Source organism: Oreochromis aureus, linkage group 14 (genome assembly GCF_013358895.1).
Source record: "Oreochromis aureus strain Israel breed Guangdong linkage group 14, ZZ_aureus, whole genome shotgun sequence".
NCBI classification, from domain to species: Eukaryota; Metazoa; Chordata; class Actinopteri; order Cichliformes; family Cichlidae; genus Oreochromis; species Oreochromis aureus.
In genome coordinates, this window is record NC_052955.1 from 2,433,571 (window position 1) to 2,455,870 (window position 22,300).

A 22,300-nucleotide genomic window follows, 5' to 3' on the forward strand; every position below is an offset into this window, starting at 1 on the left:
TATGGCATTCATTATGTCGCTATGTCTCTTAGCTTTTTGTCATATGGTAAGACGCTGGAGAAAGCCGACTCAATTGACTGTTGTTGCTTCGCAGGATTCTCCTGGTTGTTTTCGATGACCAATTAGTGCTTTCAGTCTACGGAACTTCTCTGGCCCTTCCTTTCGACAATCTCTCCGGCATTGGAACCGTCATCTGTGTTCTCTTCGGTAACCTGGTCACCCAAGCTCTCGGTTGATTTTTCTCTAGCGGGCAAACTCATCTTCTCCATTAACCGGCCGGCACGGCGGCTGGCTGCTTCCCAAACAAATACACATGTGCGGCTTGGTTCGGCTATGCGCCACTTAATTTGGATTGGCTGTTCTTTTTTTTTTAAGACAGGAAGAGAGAGAGATGAGGCCTATCGCAATAGTTTCATTTTTCTATCGAGAAAAAGTTATTTCGCAATACATATCGTTATCGTTCTATCGCCCAGCTCTACTGCTGAATAAAATATTATAAATCCAGCTCAGAAGTCACAAATAAAACGTGCTGCATGTCCGATGCACTCCTGGTCCTATATCTGCTCCAGTGAAGCTGGATGTTCATATTAAACATGGACAAAGTTTTTAATAACGAGGTCAGAGGATGTACTGTAATCTCTGCAAACAGCGCTAAACACTCAGTTTCACGCAGGTTTTTCTATCTTTGACCTGAATGATGTCATAGAGTGTCAATATCCCTAATATGGTCATCTCAGGCACAGAAGCCCCACCCACTTTCCTTTCTCAGCAGCCGATCAGAATCGAGTTGGTTAAAGTGCCAGGGGACTAAACCAGCTTGTTTCAGGCAGTGGGCGAAGTGAGAGGCCCAAAATCAGACAAAGAAGGATCATTTTGAAATGTGACTCAAGCACAGCCAAAGAATGAAAACAAGGAGCTGCAAACGAGCATCAGATGTACTTTAACTAAGATTTGGAATGAATGGTGAGTGTTAGCAGACTGTGGTCCTGGTGTGCTCGTCTCCAGTCACAGAGTCTGTGGTGTGATCACCATCATCCAGTCCTCTGCCTAAAAAAGCAGCTTCTTGCATATTTATGAGTTTAGAGGTTCTTTGATTATCTCCCTGAGCTGTGTGTGTGTGTGTGTGTGTGTGTGTGTGTGTGCGTGCATGCATGCGTGCGTGCACGCGCACGCACGCACATGCATGTGTATTTTTAACAATATTTTTAGATAAAAATATAGTTTTCATGTTCCGTTTGGTTACAAGAAAGCACAAATGTTATAAAAATGGCTGAACAAAACTAACCCTAATCACAGACAGGTTGTCATGGGTCTGGTGGATATAAGGAGGTTAAATTCAGCCTACTGGAGGTGAAACACCAGGTTTAAAGTGAGTCACACATGCGTCTGAGCTCGTCTGTCTTTGGGAGCAGCTGGCCAAAAAGGCTGTGACACCAGGAGGACGCTGAACCATCAATCTGCTCTGAAATCTAAACCAACATCATCCTCCCGACGCCTTTACTGCAGAAATGTAGGAGAGAGAACATCTGTGACACAGCCAAGAATTACAGCTGTCACACATGAAGAGCTGATGAAGACGGAGTGGAAAATGATGCAGATCTCTGCGAGCCTGTCAGGACCGAGAGTGAGACGCACTAATGTGGGTTTGACATGTTCCCATATTTCACGGGACACTCTTTTCCTCAGATGAAAGGACTTCCTGTTTCCTGCCGTCCAAACTGGTTTGGCAGATATTAAAGGTCATTTTAGAGTGACAGACTTTCTGCTTCTAATAACCTCCTAACATGCACCCAATCTCCGGCTGTTTAGAGTCCGGGTTGGGTTTGGGTTCGGTCGCTCAGAGGAGTGCAGGCCGGTCTCAGGTGGAAGTTGCTCGGTCCATCGTCAGGAAAGTTCTGGCCTCGTGTTTTTATCCAGCAAACAGGACACAGAATATCTGACCTGCTTTGTGGTGAGAATAAACTCCTTACACCCAGACTGAAAATCTGAGTTACCAGATGGGCTCCATTCGAAGGTCTGAGTCTTTGTGCATGATGTCAGATCAGCTTAAGCCAAAGGCTAAAGTTTCAGATTGACAAACATTATTTTCCTTTAAGTGCTTTTACTTTTCACCTAAACATAAAGTCTGAGGTTTGGCCCATCACAGAGAGCGTAACCGAAGCCCTGGATGGTCCTACTCAGGATTAGGGTTAGGTTTCACTTTATTGACGAACTAGAAGGTATTAAACATCAAGCCTCATACAGGCATCCTCACGGTTTCCTGTTATAGATGTCCAAGAGGTGAAACCTCCGTGGTGGTAAGGAGTTGAAGGTCACTGCTTCATCAGTCATGGCCCGGATGGGACTGAGTCTCAGGCCTGAGCGTACCCCTCTCCTGCCTCGATTGAGGGTTTTGTTGCTGCTAAACTGCTTAAATAAAATATCGCAAAATTCCATAAATTCCTCATATTTAGCTGTAATGGTGAATGTTAGAGCTTGTGAGTAAGTATGATGTCTTCCATCTTCTTCCCGGCCTATTCTTTTCCTGGCACTAAAGTAACAACCAAGCCAAACCATGCTTGGTTTTTAGGCAGTTTCTGCTTTACCTCTTGGAAACACCCATTTCACTCCGAAACCTGGACCCTTTAAACAGAGAGCCACTCCAGACTCCCTGAACAGGAGAAACTGGGATAAAAACACCTTAAATAATATTAAATTAGCAATACTACAACACACAAAGACTCTTCCCTCCACCCACAAAAAAACTCAAAACCAAGAGCAGACAGATTCATCCAATCGCCCAACCTTAGGAGGCATAAAGGGGTTTCCAACTGTTTCTTAGTCGAGTCTGAACATGGTGGAAAAAAAAATGGCCTTTAGTGTGATGTGCAAAAGTTCCTGCACCAGTCATTATTTAACAGTGTGCAAAGTCATAACAACACACCAGCAGCGGGTCTGGCAGAGCGAACAATGTGGTGCCGACTCTTCCCATTCAGAATACAAAATTTTTCAAAATAAAATAAGAACAGCCAACCAATCACAGACAGCCAAGGTGAATACGTTTGCTTTATCAGACAGAAAATCCTCACATGGAGGTAAAGACCTCTAAACACGAATGTTTTTACATTTCAGCTGCAGCTGTTTGAAAATGATGTTTAAGTGACTTCCTGTTTGTGATTTTGCTTTTCCTCCTGATGCCCTCAGACTTCTGCTTCCATGTCCTCGCCTCTGTTCCTCTGGAGCTGCTTAAAGAGCGTGCATGATGCAGCGAGCGTGCAGTAACTTTCCACGCTGAACGTGAAGCTTTGGGACCGTAAAACGATCATAAACTGGCTCCGATGTTGTTGCTGTTCCACTTCCAGCTTCCTGTTTAAAACGGAGAGCCGAGCACTGCTGGGAATGATGGAGACGCACCGGCCATAAAACATCAGACAGGGAGGGGCTGGCGCACGCTGAGCTCAGCATCTCCTGTCTTTTATGTTCATCTCCCACACAGTGGAGGAGGGCGGCTCGTTTGTGAGAGGACTCAGCTGTACTTCAGGCCATCCAGGACCGATCGTTTATTCAAAAAGATGTTTCTGCTCTCGTTTGTGTTTCCTGTCATGTGCAGAGACCTGAAACAGTTTAATCAACAGTCCTTCAAAATAAAACCACATTTCAGAGAAATCAGAGAAAGACTTAAACCTGCTGCAGTTCCTCTATCATCCACTAGAGGCCTGACTCCAACTGAGTCAGTCTCCATAGACTTCCATGTTAAAACATCAGAGCAGAAATAAACATGTTTACTGCCTCATCTTCATCGCTTTGTTCATGCTGTCGGTGCCTTTTCGATGCCCGACTGGGCGATGCTTCGCTCGTGTACAGATGAGAGGAATTCGAGCTGCAGTTTTGGTAGATGATGTCTCACGTCTCATTTCCTGCGCCAGCTAACCCGAGCACCATCAACAGCCTGCAAACTGACCAGCGGATTAATGATCGCTGAGTGGGCCAGCATCTCCTGGACATTGACATTAGCTAAATTAAAATGAACTCGTTTCCATCTCCCTGTTTTTACTCTCTGACTCTGCTAGGGTAGCTGTGCATGATTCACAGTTCAAAATAATCCTTCTTTATCTTTTAATGGGGCTTGGCACCAAATTTCTCCTGACTGGGTGCCCCTCATAAACACAACGTCAGTATTTGAAACTTTGTCTATGTTTCAGGTGAACATCTACCAGAGCAGCAGACGAACGACAGGAAATAAGGAACAGGTCCACATCCTGCTGCTGGAACCTGAGAATGAGCCGAGCGCTCGATTATGGACTGAAACTGAGTGAAACAGCAGCTGGAAGCGACTGACTTTTGCAGCTTGATCCAGATAATGAGCTTAATGTGCTGCAGGAATCGATCCGTTGCAGGAAAGTGTCGGTGGGACTCTGCTGTATCGGAGCGAGCTACAGAAGCAGCGAGATGATGCAGAGTGATGCCTCTTCACTCACACACGATCTTAACCAGCAGACTAATTACCATGAAAACGCTGCAGCTGACAGATTCTGTCATTGCTGCTGACGCCGCTCGTTTTAACCACGAACTGTCGGCGCCGGCCGGCTGTAGAGGAGCAGCTGCTGAAGCTACCTGCAGGTATTTTTTCATCACAACAACAGCAGACACGAAAGCTATGCCTGTTAGCGCAGGAGCCCGATGGATGTGAGGAACTGGATCCAAAATGGAGGCAGCTGCAAGAAGCTGTGACAGGTGACGTTAATGTGGATTTTATTGGCCCCACCCTGCTTTTAGACATACCCCCACCCACAGGTGTCGCTGTGAGACAGGCGCAAGGGGACAGCTGATGTGATGACTGACTTCCGACTGCATTCACAGCGACTCATGAACTTTTACGTATAATTCAAAGGACAGAAAGAAATGACAAAGACTGTTTTTGACTGTAAGCACCGTCTGTGGGAGGCAGGAGGTGAAGGGGGGGGGGGGGTAAAGGGGGGCAACATCCACAGGTAGACCGAGTCAAAGGGCTGCTGGAAAGGTTAACGCTCCTCCCTGCAGAAACCTTAATGACTTTTACCTCCTCTACACAGGTCTCGATGACCAAACACTCTGCTGTGTTCATCTCAGCCCTTGATCCAGGACTCCAAGCTTTCGTGCATATTCCAGGATGTCGGCAGTTTGAGCTCTGCAACATGCGGTCTCATTAATACACAATAAGAATAAATGAGTCAATGAGTCAAATATTTTAACACACGAAACATCTGCATGGATCTTATGCGTCGGGTGTGTAAATGCTCTGACTGTGACATGAACATGATGAAGGTTCCTCGTGGATTGTTCCGCTCTGCAGAGACGCTCCGGCTCGCCGTGGCTCTCCTCGGCCGAAGGAAGACTTTGAGTCTGAGCGACCAGGAAGACAGAGACCGAGAGGACACTCAGCTGAACGATACTGAGGACCATTGCAGCGGCGAGCTGAGCAGCCTGCCCGAAGGAGAACGAGCGAGGGGGCGGTCACAAAGTATACCTGGTGACACAAGTCTGTGTGTGAGAAACACCTGCCTGGAGGTGTGTAAAGGTGGGAACAGTTGGTAACATTTTCATCTGCAGGCAGGTTACCAAACGCCCTCACACCTGCTTAGTATGACGCTGTCGTGAAATCACTGCAGAGGCTGTTACACCAACATATGAGAGCAGGGTCCATATTCAAGAATCCAATAATGAACAAAGTCATCAGTGATGGCTGCACTCAGATCTGCTCTGTGAGTGTTTTAAAGGTGAGGCTGTGCATCTCCGTCCCCGGTGGTTTGACTGCAGCTCTCACCGACTGGTTAATCATCACTTCCTGACACTCTAATTTCATTTTTCAGTAACGGGAGGGGAAGCTCGCGCCGAGCAACCGCAACCTTTTCGATCGCCCCGACACGCTGAGTGTTTTTCCACAGGACTGCACATGAAGGTAAAGGGCAGAGTAATTGTACCCCCGCAGAGCGAGGACAGGAAGATCCACCTCATCTCACTCCTGAAGGAGAAGCAGAAACTCTAAAATCAACTATGACGCTGATTATTGTTTTATATGAACACAACATGTTAGCGTCTTTGTGAGGGATTCGTTTTTAGAAAACATGAAATTCAATGTTCTGACACAGGAAGTGAGAATCATCTGCTTCAAACATGCCGAGTCTGCAACAGGACTCCAGCCAGCAACAACACAAAGATGTACAGGTACGCAGAGACACTGATACCGGCAGTGTTTGGGTGAAAACACAACCTGAAATCGACAAGAAACACTCCCCTGTGTGTGTGTGTGTGTGTGTGTGTGTGTGTGTGTGTGTGTGCGCGTGTGCATGCGTCCACCGAGTGTCTCAGGTTTCTGTTCTGGGCAGCGGGTCACTGAATCATCCTGAATCGTGTGGATCTGATCCCAGAATCAATACAAAGCACTGATCTGTGTGCTGTAAACAAACAGGCTGAGACTCACGAAGCTGCTGTGGTTACGTCAGGCCACGCCCCTTTAGGCCACGTCACCTGACAGTCGCAAAACAGCAGGTTACAAATCATCGCAGCCTGAAGCCAAAGCCAGAAACTAATCTTGCCAAAATAAAAGTCTCTGGTCTACATGTTTGTATTTTCCACAAAGCACTGGGTAAAAAAGTCCACTTTCTTTGATGTGGGCTTGCAGTAGGCCACGCCCCCACGGTGGACGGCTTTAAATTTGACACATTTAAAAAATCAGTATGAGGTTTTTGTGGACGTTTATTTTTAAAGCACTGCTCATGAGGAGGAAGTGACACGACTCCATTAAGCTACCTGTTCTCTTCTCTTTCCCTCACAAATACTCCCAGCAGACGCCTGTCGGGTCTCTTCCTGTTAGAAGGGAGTTCTTCATTCCCACTCTCTCCAACTGCTGCTCATAGAGGATTTTCTGGTTGTTGCCGTTACATCTATAACACTACAGGCTCTCTATGATATAAACCACCCTGTTTTGTGTTTTTAAAGCAGACGTCAGCTTTGTGTTATGTGACCGTGACTGTTGATTGTTGGAGCAGCTCTGACTGCATCAGCATGAAGAGCTTTGAGAGTGAGATCTTAAAAAAAGCACACTCAGGAAAATAAATGCATTTCTGCTTTTTAAAGGATAATCGTGGTTGATTCTACCAGCACGGCCTCGCTGGCAGAAAGAGGATTTCTCTGAATAATTCCCCGTCGTTCGGGTGGGCTGAGAGCTGCACTGGCCTGCAGTTCTGCTGATAATACAACATGCTGATGCTGTGAGCTCTCCTGAACAACAGAGAGCTGACTCACGGCAGCTTTTAACTCTTTTCGGCTGACAGACGTTTCACTGACTTCAGCACAGCTTTCACGTGTCTCTGAACCAGCTCGGACCACATCTGGAGGAGCTTTGACACTCGCTCCAGCCAGATGTTACAGAGGCTGCACTGGAGCAACACACTGCAGATTAGACCTCTCTGTTCCCCATCAAAGAGAAAGACTGTCAGGCACCAAATGAACTCCGTTAATATAAAGGAGTCTGACTCATAAAGCAGTTAGCTCAAAGTTCAGCCTCGTTTATCTTTGGCGAGTAAGATGATGGAGCGCGTTCTGTTTTATGGCAGCAGGAAGCCGCCTGCGGTAAACCGAAGGCAGGATTGCTTTACACTTGTTTTATTGTGAATCTTCTTTTATGAACTGAGCCGACATCTGTCACAAACACGCTTTAATAAAAACATATCAGCTCTGAATCGGCCTGCTGCTCCTGCTGCCTGATGTCATCAGTAAGAGCTCTTTGACATGTCCTCATAGCACCGACCACAGGACTCCAAGCTCTCTCTCACCCATGCTGGGAGACCCGGATGCTTCTGACTGCCGTGGCTTTCTAGCCCATTGTTAGGCGGTTGCTAGGCAACATGATGACTTAATAATATCTGATATGGATAAGAACCCTCAGGAGCCGAACACTGTAGATGCTAAATGTTGCTGACGGTGTTGGAGGCGTTCTCAAAAAGACTGATTTGGTGCACCACTGTGAGAGATCAGCCTTGAACCACTTTAGTGTTTCGGCGTAATACGAGGCTCCTCTGTTACACAAAGACGTCTCGTCTCGCTTCCTCCTTCAGATGTTGATCTTTTAGTTTTGTCAGACGTTTTCCTGGTTGTTGGCTTTAGGGTTCGTGGCAGAGGTGTGGTCCCTCGCTCAGCTACAGGAGAGGTGGAGATGATTGTACTGATGAGGATTTTCCCCTTTCTAGTGAGGAGACCAGAGGAGAGAGAGGTGTGTGCAGCCGGCTGGAAAGTTGGCTGACATGTTGGCCAAACCGGGAAAACGTGCGATTGTGAAATCAATAAAAACTCCAAACTAAAAGCAAAGACGGTGCATTGGATCGCAGTCCTTTACAGAGCTGCTTCTCTCTGCAGCATCATTACTTCTTTTATGCTCTTCAAACCTGCTGCTGTGCCGTCTGCATAGCTAGCATGAGCCCGCCAGTTTAAAACATGCTAACATTAGCCGCTGTGCACTTGTTTTGTTGGGCAGTGTAAGAACAACACTGCAGACACATTAATGAGCATCTGCTGAACCTTTACATGAAAATGACCAATAAATATTTCTAATCCGTTTATCTAATTCAGGGTCGCAGTGGGGGTGGAGCCTATCCCAGCTGATGGTGGAGCCAAACTCAGGAGCCGGGTAACCCGAAGAATACAAACTCTGGGAATTTGTATTTATTACTAAGATAAAGATTACCACATGCTGCTGTTATTCAGGGCCACGCTAGCTCTTCCTTCCTCCTCTCAGTCTGAGTGCACTTCATTTTACCGCTCCTCACAGTGTTCTTACTGGTTATTTTAATAATGAATTGAGTAAATGTATATTCTCAGATGAATTTAGTTTAAGCTGAGCCTGACGTCGTCACACAAAGAATGAAGAGAGGAATTCAGCTTTTGGGTTTAATAAAACTCGGTATCAGCTGATACTGACGCTGAGATCAGGGCTGGATCGCTGTAATGATGGATTCACGAGTAAAGGTTCTTTAAGTGTTCCTTTGATGTTTGGGGAGAACTTTGGGATCTGCGTCTCTGAGGCTTGTTCCATTCACACGATGTCGTATGAATGGAATTATCAATATTTTAAGTTGTGTTGCCGTGGAGCCCGGGACGGCCAGACGAAGCATCACTGCACCAACAGCAGCTCAGTCGCTCCGCGTCCGTCAGTCCTCCTGCCACCCGTCATCCGTCTGTCTGCATCAGTCAGCCTCACCACTCTCACCTGTCTGCCTGTCTCTGTGTGTTTGCTGCATCAGGCTTCTGTCACACACACACACACACACACACACACACACACACTGCACCCCATCCCATAATAACCACACCTAAAAAAGCTCCAGTGCAGCTGCATTCAGGAGCAGGATACCGCAGTACAGTTCTACCCAACATGCATCAGTCCCCTCCACCCATCCACCCGTACATCCATCCATCCATTCGGGTCCCCTTCATCCTGTCTCCACCCTTCCATCCACCCCCCCTCTGCGGGGAAAAGCACCAACTTCCTCTCATCCACCCTCACAGGATGAGGGAAACTTCCATCCATCCATGCACCGTTTCATCCACCCATCCCTCCGTCCTACCTGGGGGTGCCTTCTCTTTAACCAGCTCCATCTCCGAGGCGAGGTGCTCCCCTAGCCTGCGTCCCTTGCTTCCTCCCTTGCTTCCTTCCTTGCTTCCTTAATCAGCTGTTATCAACAAGCGTCGAGTCTGGGATGATGTGTTCGCCGCTGATGGGTGGATGGTACCGGGAGAGCAAGAGGGAGGGACCGCGGGGTCTGCTCTCAGATCCTCCGCAGCTGCTTCTTCTTCGCCGTTTTTTTTTCTTCCTGCGGGCGTCGAGGCTCGTGCGTTCACCTGAGCTGTGTCCGCGCGCCGCTCTCTCTCTCTATCTGTGCTGCTGCAGCTCGAGCCAGGAGAGCACAGGAGTGACGTCACTGTTAAGGTGACACGATGGTGGTGCTGATGGTGTGAGGAGGAAACGTGAGGAAGGAACTTTTAGTGCACGGGGTGGTGCCCATCCCACGCAGGGCATCATGGGAGGAGAAGGAGTCGAACCCGCGACCTCAGTGCACAAAAAAAAGAAAGGGAAAAAAAAGAAACCATGCAAAACTCGGGGCCCATCGCGCATGCGCACTGCTGGTCCCGTTAACTATAACGAAGCCATCAGTCTCGCACGGGGAGCTGGGTGAAAGGTCTCCTGCACTGCTCGTTTTGATTTATCTAAACACTAAATTGACCGCAGATCAGCAAACATCACAATACGTCATCATCTCGAGCCAAAAGCAGATGCTGTCATGTTCAGGTGGGACCCCCGCAGCCCGCAGGTGCCTCCAGTCCACCTTAAATGCTTCTACTGACGCCAACTCTTTAAGATTTAGCTGAACGTGATCACGTTTCCCCCAAAACCAGTCAAAACCAGTCTCTCAATGGTTGCTCCTCCCCCAGCCTGCTTCTGTCAGACGTTTCTTCCCGTTAAAAGGGAGTTTTGCTTTCCCACTGTCTCCAAGTGCATGCTTATAGGGCGTGGTTTGATTGTGGGGTCTTTACCTTAGAATATAAAGATGACTGTTGTTGTGATTTGGTGCTATATCGATAAAGCTGCACTGAATTGGAAAGAGATGAGTCTGTGGACTGAAGACCACAGTTTTGTGATGGATGAAGCTCAGTAAGTCAGATGTAGATGAGTTCCTGAGTCTGTGGGTGGGTAAGAGCTGTGAGGTTTGTGATGAATCTCAGCGCTCCGTGATAGATGCTGTGTAAGCATCGTGCATATAAATAACATCACCATAACCCAGCAGTGACATGAAGCAGGAACAGCATGCTTAGCCCCAAAGGACAGACAGGACGTGACTCTGAGGTAGAAACCCAGTTTTAGGAAGCAACTAAACACAAATAAAGCTTCACAAATCTGCTCATTAATCAGAAAAAGCCACAGTTCAGAACCTGCCTGAGAATCCCTGCATTTAAAGGGTTCTTCAGGACCACAGGCCATTCAAGGATAACTGTTCTACATCCATGACACGCTGCAGAGAGGAGCTGCTGCTGGGTCATTCTGCTGTTAACAGCACCGCTGATTAAACATGAATAAACCCAGGCTGGAAATGGAGTCAACATCACAGCATATAAAGGCTGCCTGACGCCTTTATTGTCATACGAGTTCATCAGAAAGAGGGAACATCCTCGGTTTTCACACTGAAAATGGATTTACAGGTAGCAGCCAGTTCAGTGGAAAAGAATCAGGTTGTTTTAGCTGCAATTACTGCTGAAGACAAGGTGAAAAATGAGTCACATTAAAAGCGGCACTCCTCCCCTGCAGACAGAAATCCACTCACAGTGGGCTGTTTTTGGAAATTCTTACCTAACACCACGGTTCAGGCTCTGGGAGGCTCACCTCCTGGGTCACCGGTGGTACTACGGTGGCATTTTTGGCTGGAGGTTTGGAGTAATCGGGCACGTAAACATTTCTCCTCTAACAGCTGTTACTGTTAGCAGATAGACTGTATAAGAATGATGGCATTAGCTCCTGTAACTTGACTCACTGGTTTCTGGAGTACATGTGACCATGTTTGGACCAGAGGATGGAAGGCTATGTTATCAGCTAATGCTAGTTAGCTTGGTTATTAAGCTGCAACCCCAGACTGTGTGTTAGCATCACACAGACACGATACCTGCCAATCAGAGCGCCGTCACATCCAAATAAAATCAGAGAATTTCACCAAAGCTGGAGCTCAGACTACTTGGATGCTCTGTTAGTACGATAACCTCACAGCTGCCATACAATTGGCAGCCACCTGTGTCACCATCCACCTGTCAGTCAAAGAGACCACGCCCCTAACAATGCCATTTAAACAGGTGAGCTATGAAAACATTATTGTTAAGAATGGGTTATTTATAGAGATCAGAACAGCAAATCCTTTGGGCAAAGGATGAACTGAGGGGCTGCACCAACGCCCACCCACAGATTCACCTGTGCAAGGTAAAGGTGTGTCGCTCAGGGGTAAAGAGCTGTTTGGGTTTCTTTAACTTCTTATTATCAGGAGTATATTTAGTGTTGCTGTATATGATGTGGAGGCAGTTTAAATTGCCTAAAGCTTACCTGCACAGCTCAACAAATCTGTTGGAGCAAAGTTGGAGTTAATGACATGAGCAGGTTAGGGCGGGACCACCGGAAGTAAATCACAGGTGATGTCAAGTCAAAGTAAGACTGTAAAGTGACTGCAGTGCTGTAAAAAGTGAACATACTGGAATCATCATTGTTCCCCATCAGGACCACATTTGAAGAGCAGCTGCTGATAAACTGCAGGACAGTTTCTGGGCTCAAAGCTGTCTTTAAGTGATTTTAAATAAAGTTTTATTTTGTAGGAGTCACAGTTACAGTCACATGACCCCACAGAGGCTCGTTTCAGGTTCCGTTCCCCTCTCGCTGATCATCAGTAAATAACTCGTGTTTTCTGTAAATCAGGGATTTTAGTGAGGCTGAGCATCAGCAGCCTGCAGCGTGTTTACATGCTGTGGTTATATTTGGACAGTGATGGATAGTTTCCTCTTGGAACGGTGACCGCAAAGAGCTGAGCGCCATCCAAACTCAGCAGGAGGCGAGATGGAGAGAGGAGAGCAGGTGGAGGAGACAGGTGCTGAGACAACAGGAAGCAGGAGAGAAGAGAAAGGTTAGGAAGCAAAATGAAGCGTTTGAGATGAGCTGTGTGGTGGGAGAGGCGCCGGGCGGCTGAATGGACGCAGACGAAGAGTCAGACAGGAGTTATTTCATCAAGTGCTATTTACAACAGTAGTTCCACATTACAGGAGATAAAGTCACTGTGTGCACAAACAGCCTCCATTCACATGACAGCTCCCTCCATCATACCCGCTCACGCAGAGCGAGCTGCTCCCCCTGGTGGTCGAGAGAGGAAACTGCTTAAAGGATGAAGTGAAGGACTCCACCAGCTCACCCTGTCTGAGGGTTAATTAGACGATGTGTTTGAGTGGCCGATTGAAACCTTTAGTCTGGATGGTTTTTAAAAGTGTCTGAGTCTTAAGTGTCACAGAGGCCATGTGACTTATGTCATTTTAATATAAATACGTTATTTTAACAGCCTGCAGCACCAACCACGTGCATGACGTCAAATTCTGCTTCGCTTCATTCCCAGCAGACTGAGCGTCTTTATCGTAGCACACACGTTACCTTATGTGTGCCATCATCTGCAAACAAGGCTGCATTTCCTTATTCTGTATCCAGAAATTATCACCTTTATATAGAAGAATTAAATAGCATGATTATAGTAAATCACCATTTCAATGCTCAACATTTTAAACTTTGGTCAACAGGAAGGTTTTGTATCCATACATGGAAAAAAATTGGGCACACGATAGCAGACGTTCATGTTGTGACCTCACACACACATGCTGTGTGTAATAAACGTGACACAATGTCTTACTCAGGGATGCTCTCCGGGGTTCGACTCAGCATGTGCACTTCCCAGATGTTCTCCTCTCTCAGAGTATTATATGGCCTATTGGATCTATTTATTAACAGATCATCACTATATCATTAATATCTGTTGACAGGATTAAATTATGAACTTTCAGATATTCAATAAGATATCAGATTCTTACTCAGTTCTATGCAGATGATGATCTGTCCTCTGTCATTATATAACTTTCCTCCAAGAATCAATTCTGGGCTCTTATATTTGGAAACTACACAGATGATAAAGACATTTCCTTCATCTTCTACGGTCCAACACACTTACTGTACTAATAAATAAACAGTTCCCTGTTTAACTTAAATGTCATCCTTCGTTTGATCCTGGGGCCTCCGTCTTTATTCTAGTCTATCTGAAAAAACTGTAGTATAATTAAAATAAATAAATCTGTACAATGCAAATTTTGTACAACAAATCACACGAGCTAATGAGCCAATCCAGGGTTCAATTGTGAGGCCTTGTTGACCAAATCTTAAATTTTCTTGTGTTCCTTCAAACACTTGAACACCTCAGATTCATGTTCTTCTTCTCAGCCACTCTTTAACAGAATCGATCTTCATCTCTGTGCCGATGACAGCCTGATTTACTCCGTGGAGTCGAGACCCTTTCCAAGGTCTGATGCTCATATTCGGCAGTTTAATGTACTTTGCTGATGACACTGAGATGTCAGGTATACTTATTAAGGACTGAAGTTGATACAGAACTTCAGTTAACTGTTTTTGCTTTCATGAAATGTAAACTAAGGTTTAATTTTATTTAGAACTTCAGATATAAATTTGAAAAAGACTCACTGAGGACATACAGAGAGAAATTCAGCTTAAAAGACTTTATAGTGACTCGACTGTACAGTGAAATCCAGCGAAGAACCTTCACAGATGGGGAGGAGCTGCCATCTGAAGGGCTACACCCACCCACGTCTACGTTGCATAAAGAAATCCATCGTCATAACAAAGCAGAGCAGCGAGGTACAGAAAAATAAAAACTCACAGTCAAAAGGTTCTCAACAAATAGAGAAAGCAGTAAGGTCAAAAGTCACGGAGCTCAGAAGAACACACTGATTACATTTCCACCGAGCAGGAGAGCGTGGTGTGGCACTTTGATGGTGTGAAAAACCTCTGAGTGGGAGTGTCAGTGTGGGTCTGTGGGGTCGGCGGAGCAGTGTACCGTTCAGCTTTAACTTACTTCAGTGTCTTAATGCTACATGACGTATACGTGCGTTTGTATAAGTGTGTACTTGTTCTGTGTTCACTAATTGCACTTGAGGATGAGGATATGGAGATCACATTGTCTGCAGATTCTTTTCTGGTTTTTTGCATTTTCCTGGAAATGTTTCAGACTTTGACAAAAACACAAACAAACCTGGGACGACTCACCTTCAGCACAACCAGCTGCGGCTCAAACACGTCGGCGCGCAGTTGAATCCTCAAGGCGGCTGATGTCACCGAAGCTCGTTTATGTCAGGAGATCAAAAATATCTGTTTTAGTGTTTTGAAGCTGTAGTGAGCTGCTCGCATGTAGTGCTGATTGCAATAACTGCAGTCGCGCTTCAGCTGTCCAATCAGAGCTGAGCACAGGCTCTGACTCGGTAAACAATATGCAAGTGTCACCGAGACTGAAGCTGAGATAATATGAAACTGAGCACATTTTTCTTTTCCTTGTATATAAACATGTTTGATGGTCATGTGGCTAAATCTGTGATGATTTGTGCCCCTCAGTAGGCTTCCAGAAGTTCACATTGCTAAAAAAACCCACCCTTGTAGAGGTGGTGGTAATGACATCACACCACCATCTCATTAGACACATCCCACAGCCGAGCTGACTGAGCTCCAAACTGAGGCTCGCCACATAATCGGTGGTTTCTGGAGCCAAACAGCATTAGCTTACTGCACAGTCACTGTGTCTGTGTCAGAAACAGAAACCAGGAGCTCCATCAGACCAAACCTCCACCTACAGTTGGAGTGTAAAAAGTCCCAACTGGGATTTGGTCCCAATGTTTTGTGAGCGATCTGAAAGGCCGATGATCACGTGGCGAGCTGGTGGCGCTGAAGGGGAGCCGAACCCTCGACATCCAAACACAAAGAAGCAGCTGCGGAGAAAACATCAGTCAGGTTAGAAATAAGATAAAACCGAGGTTACAGTGAAGCTTATTAAATAGTGATCAAAACAAACAAGATGGAGAAAGAGGAAGTGGCGAGCCAGGCCGGTGATATCGAGCCGGAAGTGACACGTTACTGACTGTGGTCAGCAGATTAACCTGAGTGGTAAACAGAAACGCTGCTGCGAGCTTCACGTCCCAAACTGTTACGCCTCGCTCACACCCACAGGCCCAAAACCCACAGCGCCCCCATCAGGACCATGAGCCACGCCATCCGTCTGGATCTGGACCCTGGAATGTTCGGAAGGATTCTGAACTACGCTGAGGCTCGAAACATCAAAACAAACTGAAATGAGGAAAACTGGGAAAACATCGCAAACTACACGGGACCCAGGGCGTCTGTCGGCGAAGCACAACGTGAGCCTGTGAGCGTGAACAAGATGCAACACCAACCGGCAGCTCAGCCGTGCGACTCCATCAGGGGAAGCTGCGTCTTTGGACCAATCGCAATCACTGCAGCTCCGCCGGTTAATGAGAACATCTACAGCGTGCACTGCGACCACCCCTCAGTAAAGTGTCACCATCAACTGATATGATACATCATCATTCGAGAATGAGGAGGACACGGCGTCCGCCATCGAGAGGAAACACGGCTGTGTTTGTTTTTTTTACATTCTGTGCAAAATTAGACGAAAAGTAGTCCACAAACCATCGTCAGTCTATTCCTCCTTCTGCCTACACACATCAGAGTTCAGTCACTTTGTTCCTATTTACAGTTAGTTTCTAAGACGTTAGTACCATCATCATCATCATCATCGTTGTCCCGCGGTGGGACTAAGACATTCCTCAGAGGGACAAAATCCACCTTCGTCCGAGCTCTGCTGCTTTTGCTCCTTGATGTGAGACTTCAGGCTGTCCGCAGCTCCTGAAAGCATCTGCCGTCCAATCAGCGAGCTCTGAAATGCTTTTGGGCTAAAATCGTGCTCGACGCCGAGCTGCTGCGAAAATTTGCCGTTTGGTTTGGATAAGAAAACGAGTCATGAGATATTTTGAGAAACTTGCTCATAATTATGAAAACCTTGTCGTACTCGTGTCATCGCGAGGAACGAGCGCGTGGAGGTGAAGAGCAGCTGATGACGTCACGGAGGAATAACGAGCCAAACGTTTGTGTTTCGTGCTCTCTTCGGTTTTTCTGCACTGAGTCAGTATTTAGACCGACCTTCATGACTCCTGCAGTTCTCTGCTGGACAAATCCAGTCCTGCCTCATCAATGATCCATGCATGGATCCAAATATGAATGTGATGATCTCTGAGCCTTGGAGCTTCATCGTGCTGGAAAACAAACACATTGTCACCAAATTCCTCCTAAATCGTTGGGAGAAATTGGTCTTTGAGGAGCTTTAGCTTGTCTGGTCTTTAACGAGCAGGTGGAACAGCTCGAGTCCACAAACTGAAAAGCTCAGGATCAGATCTCCATCAATCAGAATTCAGCTGGTGTCCAACATGAGAACTGCAGAAGGCCTGAAGAACACGGGTGAACAGTGGAAATGCTGAGTCTTTGCAGAAGTGGGATTTATTTATTTATGAAATGCTTCTGATTGTTCTTCACTATATCACAGAAAAGTAAAAATCAAATAAAAACGGAAGTTTTGGCCACGCCAGCACTGAAATTCCCACATTCGTATCAAAGCAGCTGATTTTAGCCCGGCTCCTCGTTTTCACGTCGTTTCTGCCGTCAGAGCTTCAGCGCCAAATTTAAACGACAGCGAGTCCGACGTGAGACACGCGTCACGATTTCAGGAGTCGGTGGACTCGTCTCATTTCCAGGATCCCTGATAATTATATTGAACTACAAACTACTAACACTGGAGCAGCAGAGCCGGCTGAAGGTGGACTTTCACCTCTTCCTTCATTTGTAAAACAACCTGCTGCTGTGCAGCTGTCTGTAAAAGGCATTCAGCAGGTAAAAACCACAGGGCACACAGTGAAAGAGGAGGGGGCGGGGACGGGAATAGAAAAATAAAAAATAAAAAAATTGTGGCAGACACGACTAGACGATCACCTCACTTCACTCTGTGGCAGAGAAACATAAAAAAATAAAAAAACAAAGTTTCAGAGGAGGCGGGGACAAGGCGAGGAGGAGAAAGGCTGAGAGGGAGGAGGAGGAGGTCAGTCTCAGAAGAACTTGTCATCGATGCGGAAATGCGGCCGCGTGACGTCATCCGGGTTGATGAAGACCGAAATGGATTTGCCCGGATTCTCCGTGACGAGCTGCTGAAGCTTCTTGGCCAGCCGGTCGTCGGGCTGGTTCTCTCCGCCGGCGTCGGACTGCGGCGACGGCAGGTTGTTGGTGCTGCCCCGCCACTGCAGTTCCACCGTCAGCCTGTTGGCGGCCTTGGCGTGCTCGATGGTGGTGCGCAGGTGCTCGGCTGGGTCGGAGCGCACGGAGGAGAGTTTGCGGGCATGCAGCATGGCCGTCTCGTCCGACAGGTGCTCCAGCATGTTGCACTGAGGAATGAAGTAGTTGGGGCACATCTTGTTGACGAGGCAGTGCTGCAGGTCGTCGATCAGGCCCAGGAGGAAGTGGGCGGAGAAGTCGTCCTGCGCCAGGTAGTTGGCTGGGAGGCGGTCGCAGGCCCACAGCATGATGCTGCGGAGGTGGTAGGGGCTGATGGCTTTGGGGCGGGACAGCAGCTTGATGATGATGGCTTTGCAGGCCTGGTACGCCTGCATCAGGCTGGATGAGATGCACTTCTTCAGCTGCACCTCGCTGCGGGCGAACGACAGGCGCCACTCGTTCTCCTTGCGGCCTTTGTGGGAGCAGGCGGGGACGAGGTAGAAACCGCTGATCACCTCCTCCTCGGTGATCTTCCCATCCCAGAAGTGATTCTCCATCAGCCAGCTCTGAGCGACGGCCGGCCACCCTTTAAACGACACCACGGGGACGATGTCGTAGAGCATCCGGCTGCTCCCGACGCCCAGGATGACGGAGATGATGGTGCCGTTCCGCTCCACCTTCTCCACCCTTGGCATTCCTCTCTGCGGCTTCTTCTGCACCTCCAGCAGCACCAGGGAGATGGACTGGTAGAACCAGTCAGCCACCAGTGTTGGGGAGAAGAAGTAGTTGGTGGTGCCGTTGATGTGGTCGACAATGGTGCAGCAGTCCTTCCACTTGTTGATGGTTCCTTCGTCGAAGAGCCGGAGGCTGAGCCAGGAGTGGCCCAGCGCTGAGTGCCTCATGTCCAGGGTCACCGGCTGGTTGCGGTCGTGGAGTTTGAGCGCAGGGACCAACAGGGTGAAGTCCATGTCGTAATCTGTGCCGCGGGCGTAGATGCTCAGCTCGTCCAGGTCCATGTCCACCACGCCCTCCCGAACGCCTCCTGACAGGAGGAGGTACTCGTTGGCCACTGGGAGCTTCTGGTCCAACTTCTGGACCATTCCTGAAACAGAAGAGGACAAAAAGGATCAGATAAAGATTATGTGTAAAAACGAGCACCACCACGTTCCTAACCTATGGAGATGAGGTATAACATCGTGCACACAAGTGAAATCGGCGGTCAGGATTTAGACCTAAAGATACTTGTCCTACAGCCAGCTGAGTGGGTTCAGTATCTGACCAGGATGTCTTCATGACCTGTGGCTGACCTCAGGCATGTGGATCTGGGAGGAGACCCCGAGGAACCCCCAGGATGCACTGCAGAGATTAAATCTCTTGACTGATTGGGGAACGACTCAATGTTCCTCCAGACGAGCTGCAGGTCATGGCTGAGGACAGGGAGGTCCGGGCACCTCTGCTTAGAAGGTAGATGGACGTCAGAAGCAACTCATGTTCGGAAGCTGAAAAATAAAACCAAGGTTTTCCCTCATGATTGTCCAGGTGATATCCTTTGTTCACTGTGCGATTTCCTGACTAGATTCTGTGATAACAGAGTCATTACTGCTCCTGTCAAGCCTTTTTCAGGGAACCTTTCAAAGCAACACATTCGTATCTGTATAAAGTTCGACTAACATCGACTTAAGAGCTTCTCCCTGCTGTTATTAAGTCCTGACATTAATCACTCTTTAATTCTTGAGCGTTGACCAACGGCTCTGCTGATTCGTCCAGTTTGGTTTTTGCTGTCACTTGCAGACGAGGCTGACCTTAAGGCAGTGGTTCCCAAACTGTTTTGCTAGGCCCCCCTTTGTTTTACAAAGAAATCTACCTTTAGAAAGGCAGAGGCGTCACGGTGTGATTATTTTACATGTAGTTGTTTTTTCTCCTGTGTAATAATATTCAACATTGCTGTCAACACATTTTTCAAAAAATGTCTCTCTGTGCAAAATGGGTTCAAAAACATAAACAGCTGTGAGATACTGTTTGTCCGTGATTTGGACCGGGGGAACAAATCGTGGCAGGATCAGCCTGATATTATTTGTATCCCACTGTAACTTTACTGTGTAAGGAGCTAACATGTCCAAAATGTCAGGAGTAGTTAGTCATTACAACAAGTGTTTGTGAACTAAAAATCAAGAATGTGGGATCCTGTTTGTCCGTGATTTGGAGAGCCCAGCGCTGCTCCCAACGCAGGGAAAACCAATTCTGCAGGGGAGACCTACCTTGTTTAGGTGACGCCAAAGGCAAGATATCATATTTTCTAGTATTTGGCTTGGAAGGAAGTTGGTTTGGAAACATATTTGGCGATCTCCTGCGTCAAAAACCTGTCCATTATGCTAAAAGTGTCCAAGCGTTTGTGCTTCGTTTGTGTCCAGCTCAGTCTGTATCGGGTCCTGTTTGGCCCGCCTGTTCTCCCGTTCCTTTCATGTCAGGTCTATTTATGAAGCTCGCCATGTTTGGAAGCGGACCACGTGAGCCCGGACGGGTCACTGCGTTCAGCCCCATCGGTCAGACCGGGCCGGCCTGGGCGGGTTTTCCGCTCTGCTGAGTTTAAAGAAGAGGCGCACACACTTCCTGGCTGTCGGCTGCATTCCTGCGCTGTGGTTGTTTGGACGCACGCAGTCTGTCTCTCAGAAACAGTTTCAAATAAATCAGATGAACTCAGCTCGGGGGCTGCTCGTTACCTCGGAACAGAGACGATCCTGCAAATACAAGCTGTCTTTGAATAAAGGTCTCACACTCAGTTTATACTTCCTGATTGTTTTTCCTTTTTTATGATTGACTGATTAAATCTGGAGCATAAAACCGCCTCCTCGCTTTTCTTTTGGTCTGTCTGTGAGCTGCAAACGGAGAGCGAGCTGTGAAGACAGGACGGAGCGCCGCTTCCTGTCGGGACATTTTGGAACACTTGTTATTTCTGTGAGGCGGCGCCGTGTGCGAGCTGGCAGACTGTCAGTACATCCGAGAAAATGAACACTAATGTGAGTGTGTGGCTCTGTCAGATGGGCATTTCTGCAGTTTTTGTGTGTGTGTTTGTCTTTGTGTGTGTGAGAGACTTAAATCCAGATCTTGGAGGCGCTCCAGCGTCGTTATCAAACTCACATTCCTGCACTCCATCCCCCGCACTTCCTCTCAAGTTCAGTTATGATGAGCTGAGTCCTCTCAGCAGATTTGTGGCCTTTTATTTTGAAAGGTTAGGGCCCCACCCCCTTCAAAATTTTAATTATAACCTTGTAATTCCTGATTTATGTCGGATATTAAAGCTGTGTGAGGTTCATTTTTTCTCCTAAGTGAAAAGTGAAGACACATTTAGCATTTATATCTCGGCATATCTTCAAAATGCTAAACACGACAAATGTGCTGTAGAGCAATTCAAATAAATTCAAAGGTCAACGTAATAAACGAAAAAGTTATTTCTGATCAAACACTTCAAATGTTACAGAGAAACACAAAGTCAAACATTAGATCATTATTTAATAAATAAAGTAAATGTTAATGCAAACAGTTTATACAGAAATATAATGAAAATAATTTTCTCTATTTTCAAACTCTGTCAATTGTTTGTAAACAAACTCTTGAATAAATAAACAAAAACAAAACAAGAGCTCCATAAATGAGCATTGACCACGCGCCTGCATGAGCCAATCACAGCTCCTCCCTGCACCTGACCGCAGTGACCTCATACAGGCCGTCGAGACAATGTTCAGCACGGCAGAAGCTGAGGAGCTCCTCTAAGAGGGTCAGATTTAGCACGAGTGATGGGAACCAAACACGCATACACAAGGAGTGTTGTGCGTCTGCACCACAAAGCAACACAACTAAATTATTCAGCCGCCTGCAAACACACAGCAGGAAAATGAAAGCACGAAGGCCAGAAGTCGAGGCCATGGACGCTGACGCGAATCATCCGACATCAGAGCGCATCAGAGCGGCGCACCAGCTCGTACACATGCATTGAAATCACCACCCAATCAAAGAGAGGGCTCAACACAAAGGTCAACAGATGTGTCATCCCCTCACACAGTTCATTTTTCCAAATCCTGCACCAATATTGGGAATAAAATAAAATATTTTTCACACATGTGCACGGAACGAATCAGTTTCCTGGTTGTGTTGCCGAAATCCTACATGCTAAAATCCAAGAATTTCCCTCAGCAGAAGCAGAGCTCCGCCTTCGTGGATGGGCTGTTACTACAGTAACCTCACAGCAGCCATGTTATTGGTCACGTGACATCATTAAAAATGTTCCAAAAAGCTCCAACAGCACAAACACGGTCCAGAGGTCCAGTTCAGGTGAAGCTGAGCAGTCAGCTAGCAGCTACAGCCACCTGTGTCACCATCCACCCA

General features: G+C 47.1%; 2 protein-coding genes across 2 annotated transcripts in view; both read right to left on the reverse strand.

Moving 5' to 3' along the window:
• The window catches only part of LOC116329778 (fibroblast growth factor 12), a 53,003-nt gene extending 43,107 nt beyond the window's left edge, over positions 1-9,896 (reverse strand). The window contains exon 1 of the mRNA XM_031751862.2: positions 9,582-9,896. Within this exon, the coding sequence (XP_031607722.1) occupies positions 9,582-9,612 (31 nt within the window). The 5' untranslated portion in view covers positions 9,613-9,896. The remainder of the gene's footprint in view (positions 1-9,581) is intronic.
• Positions 9,897-12,749: 2,853 nt separating this feature from the next.
• Positions 12,750-22,300, reverse strand: part of LOC116329767 (protein MB21D2) — an 11,416-nt gene continuing 1,865 nt past the window's right edge. Inside the window, exon 2 of the mRNA XM_031751847.2 lies at positions 12,750-19,019. Within this exon, the coding sequence (XP_031607707.1) occupies positions 17,755-19,019 (1,265 nt within the window). The 3' untranslated portion in view covers positions 12,750-17,754. The remainder of the gene's footprint in view (positions 19,020-22,300) is intronic.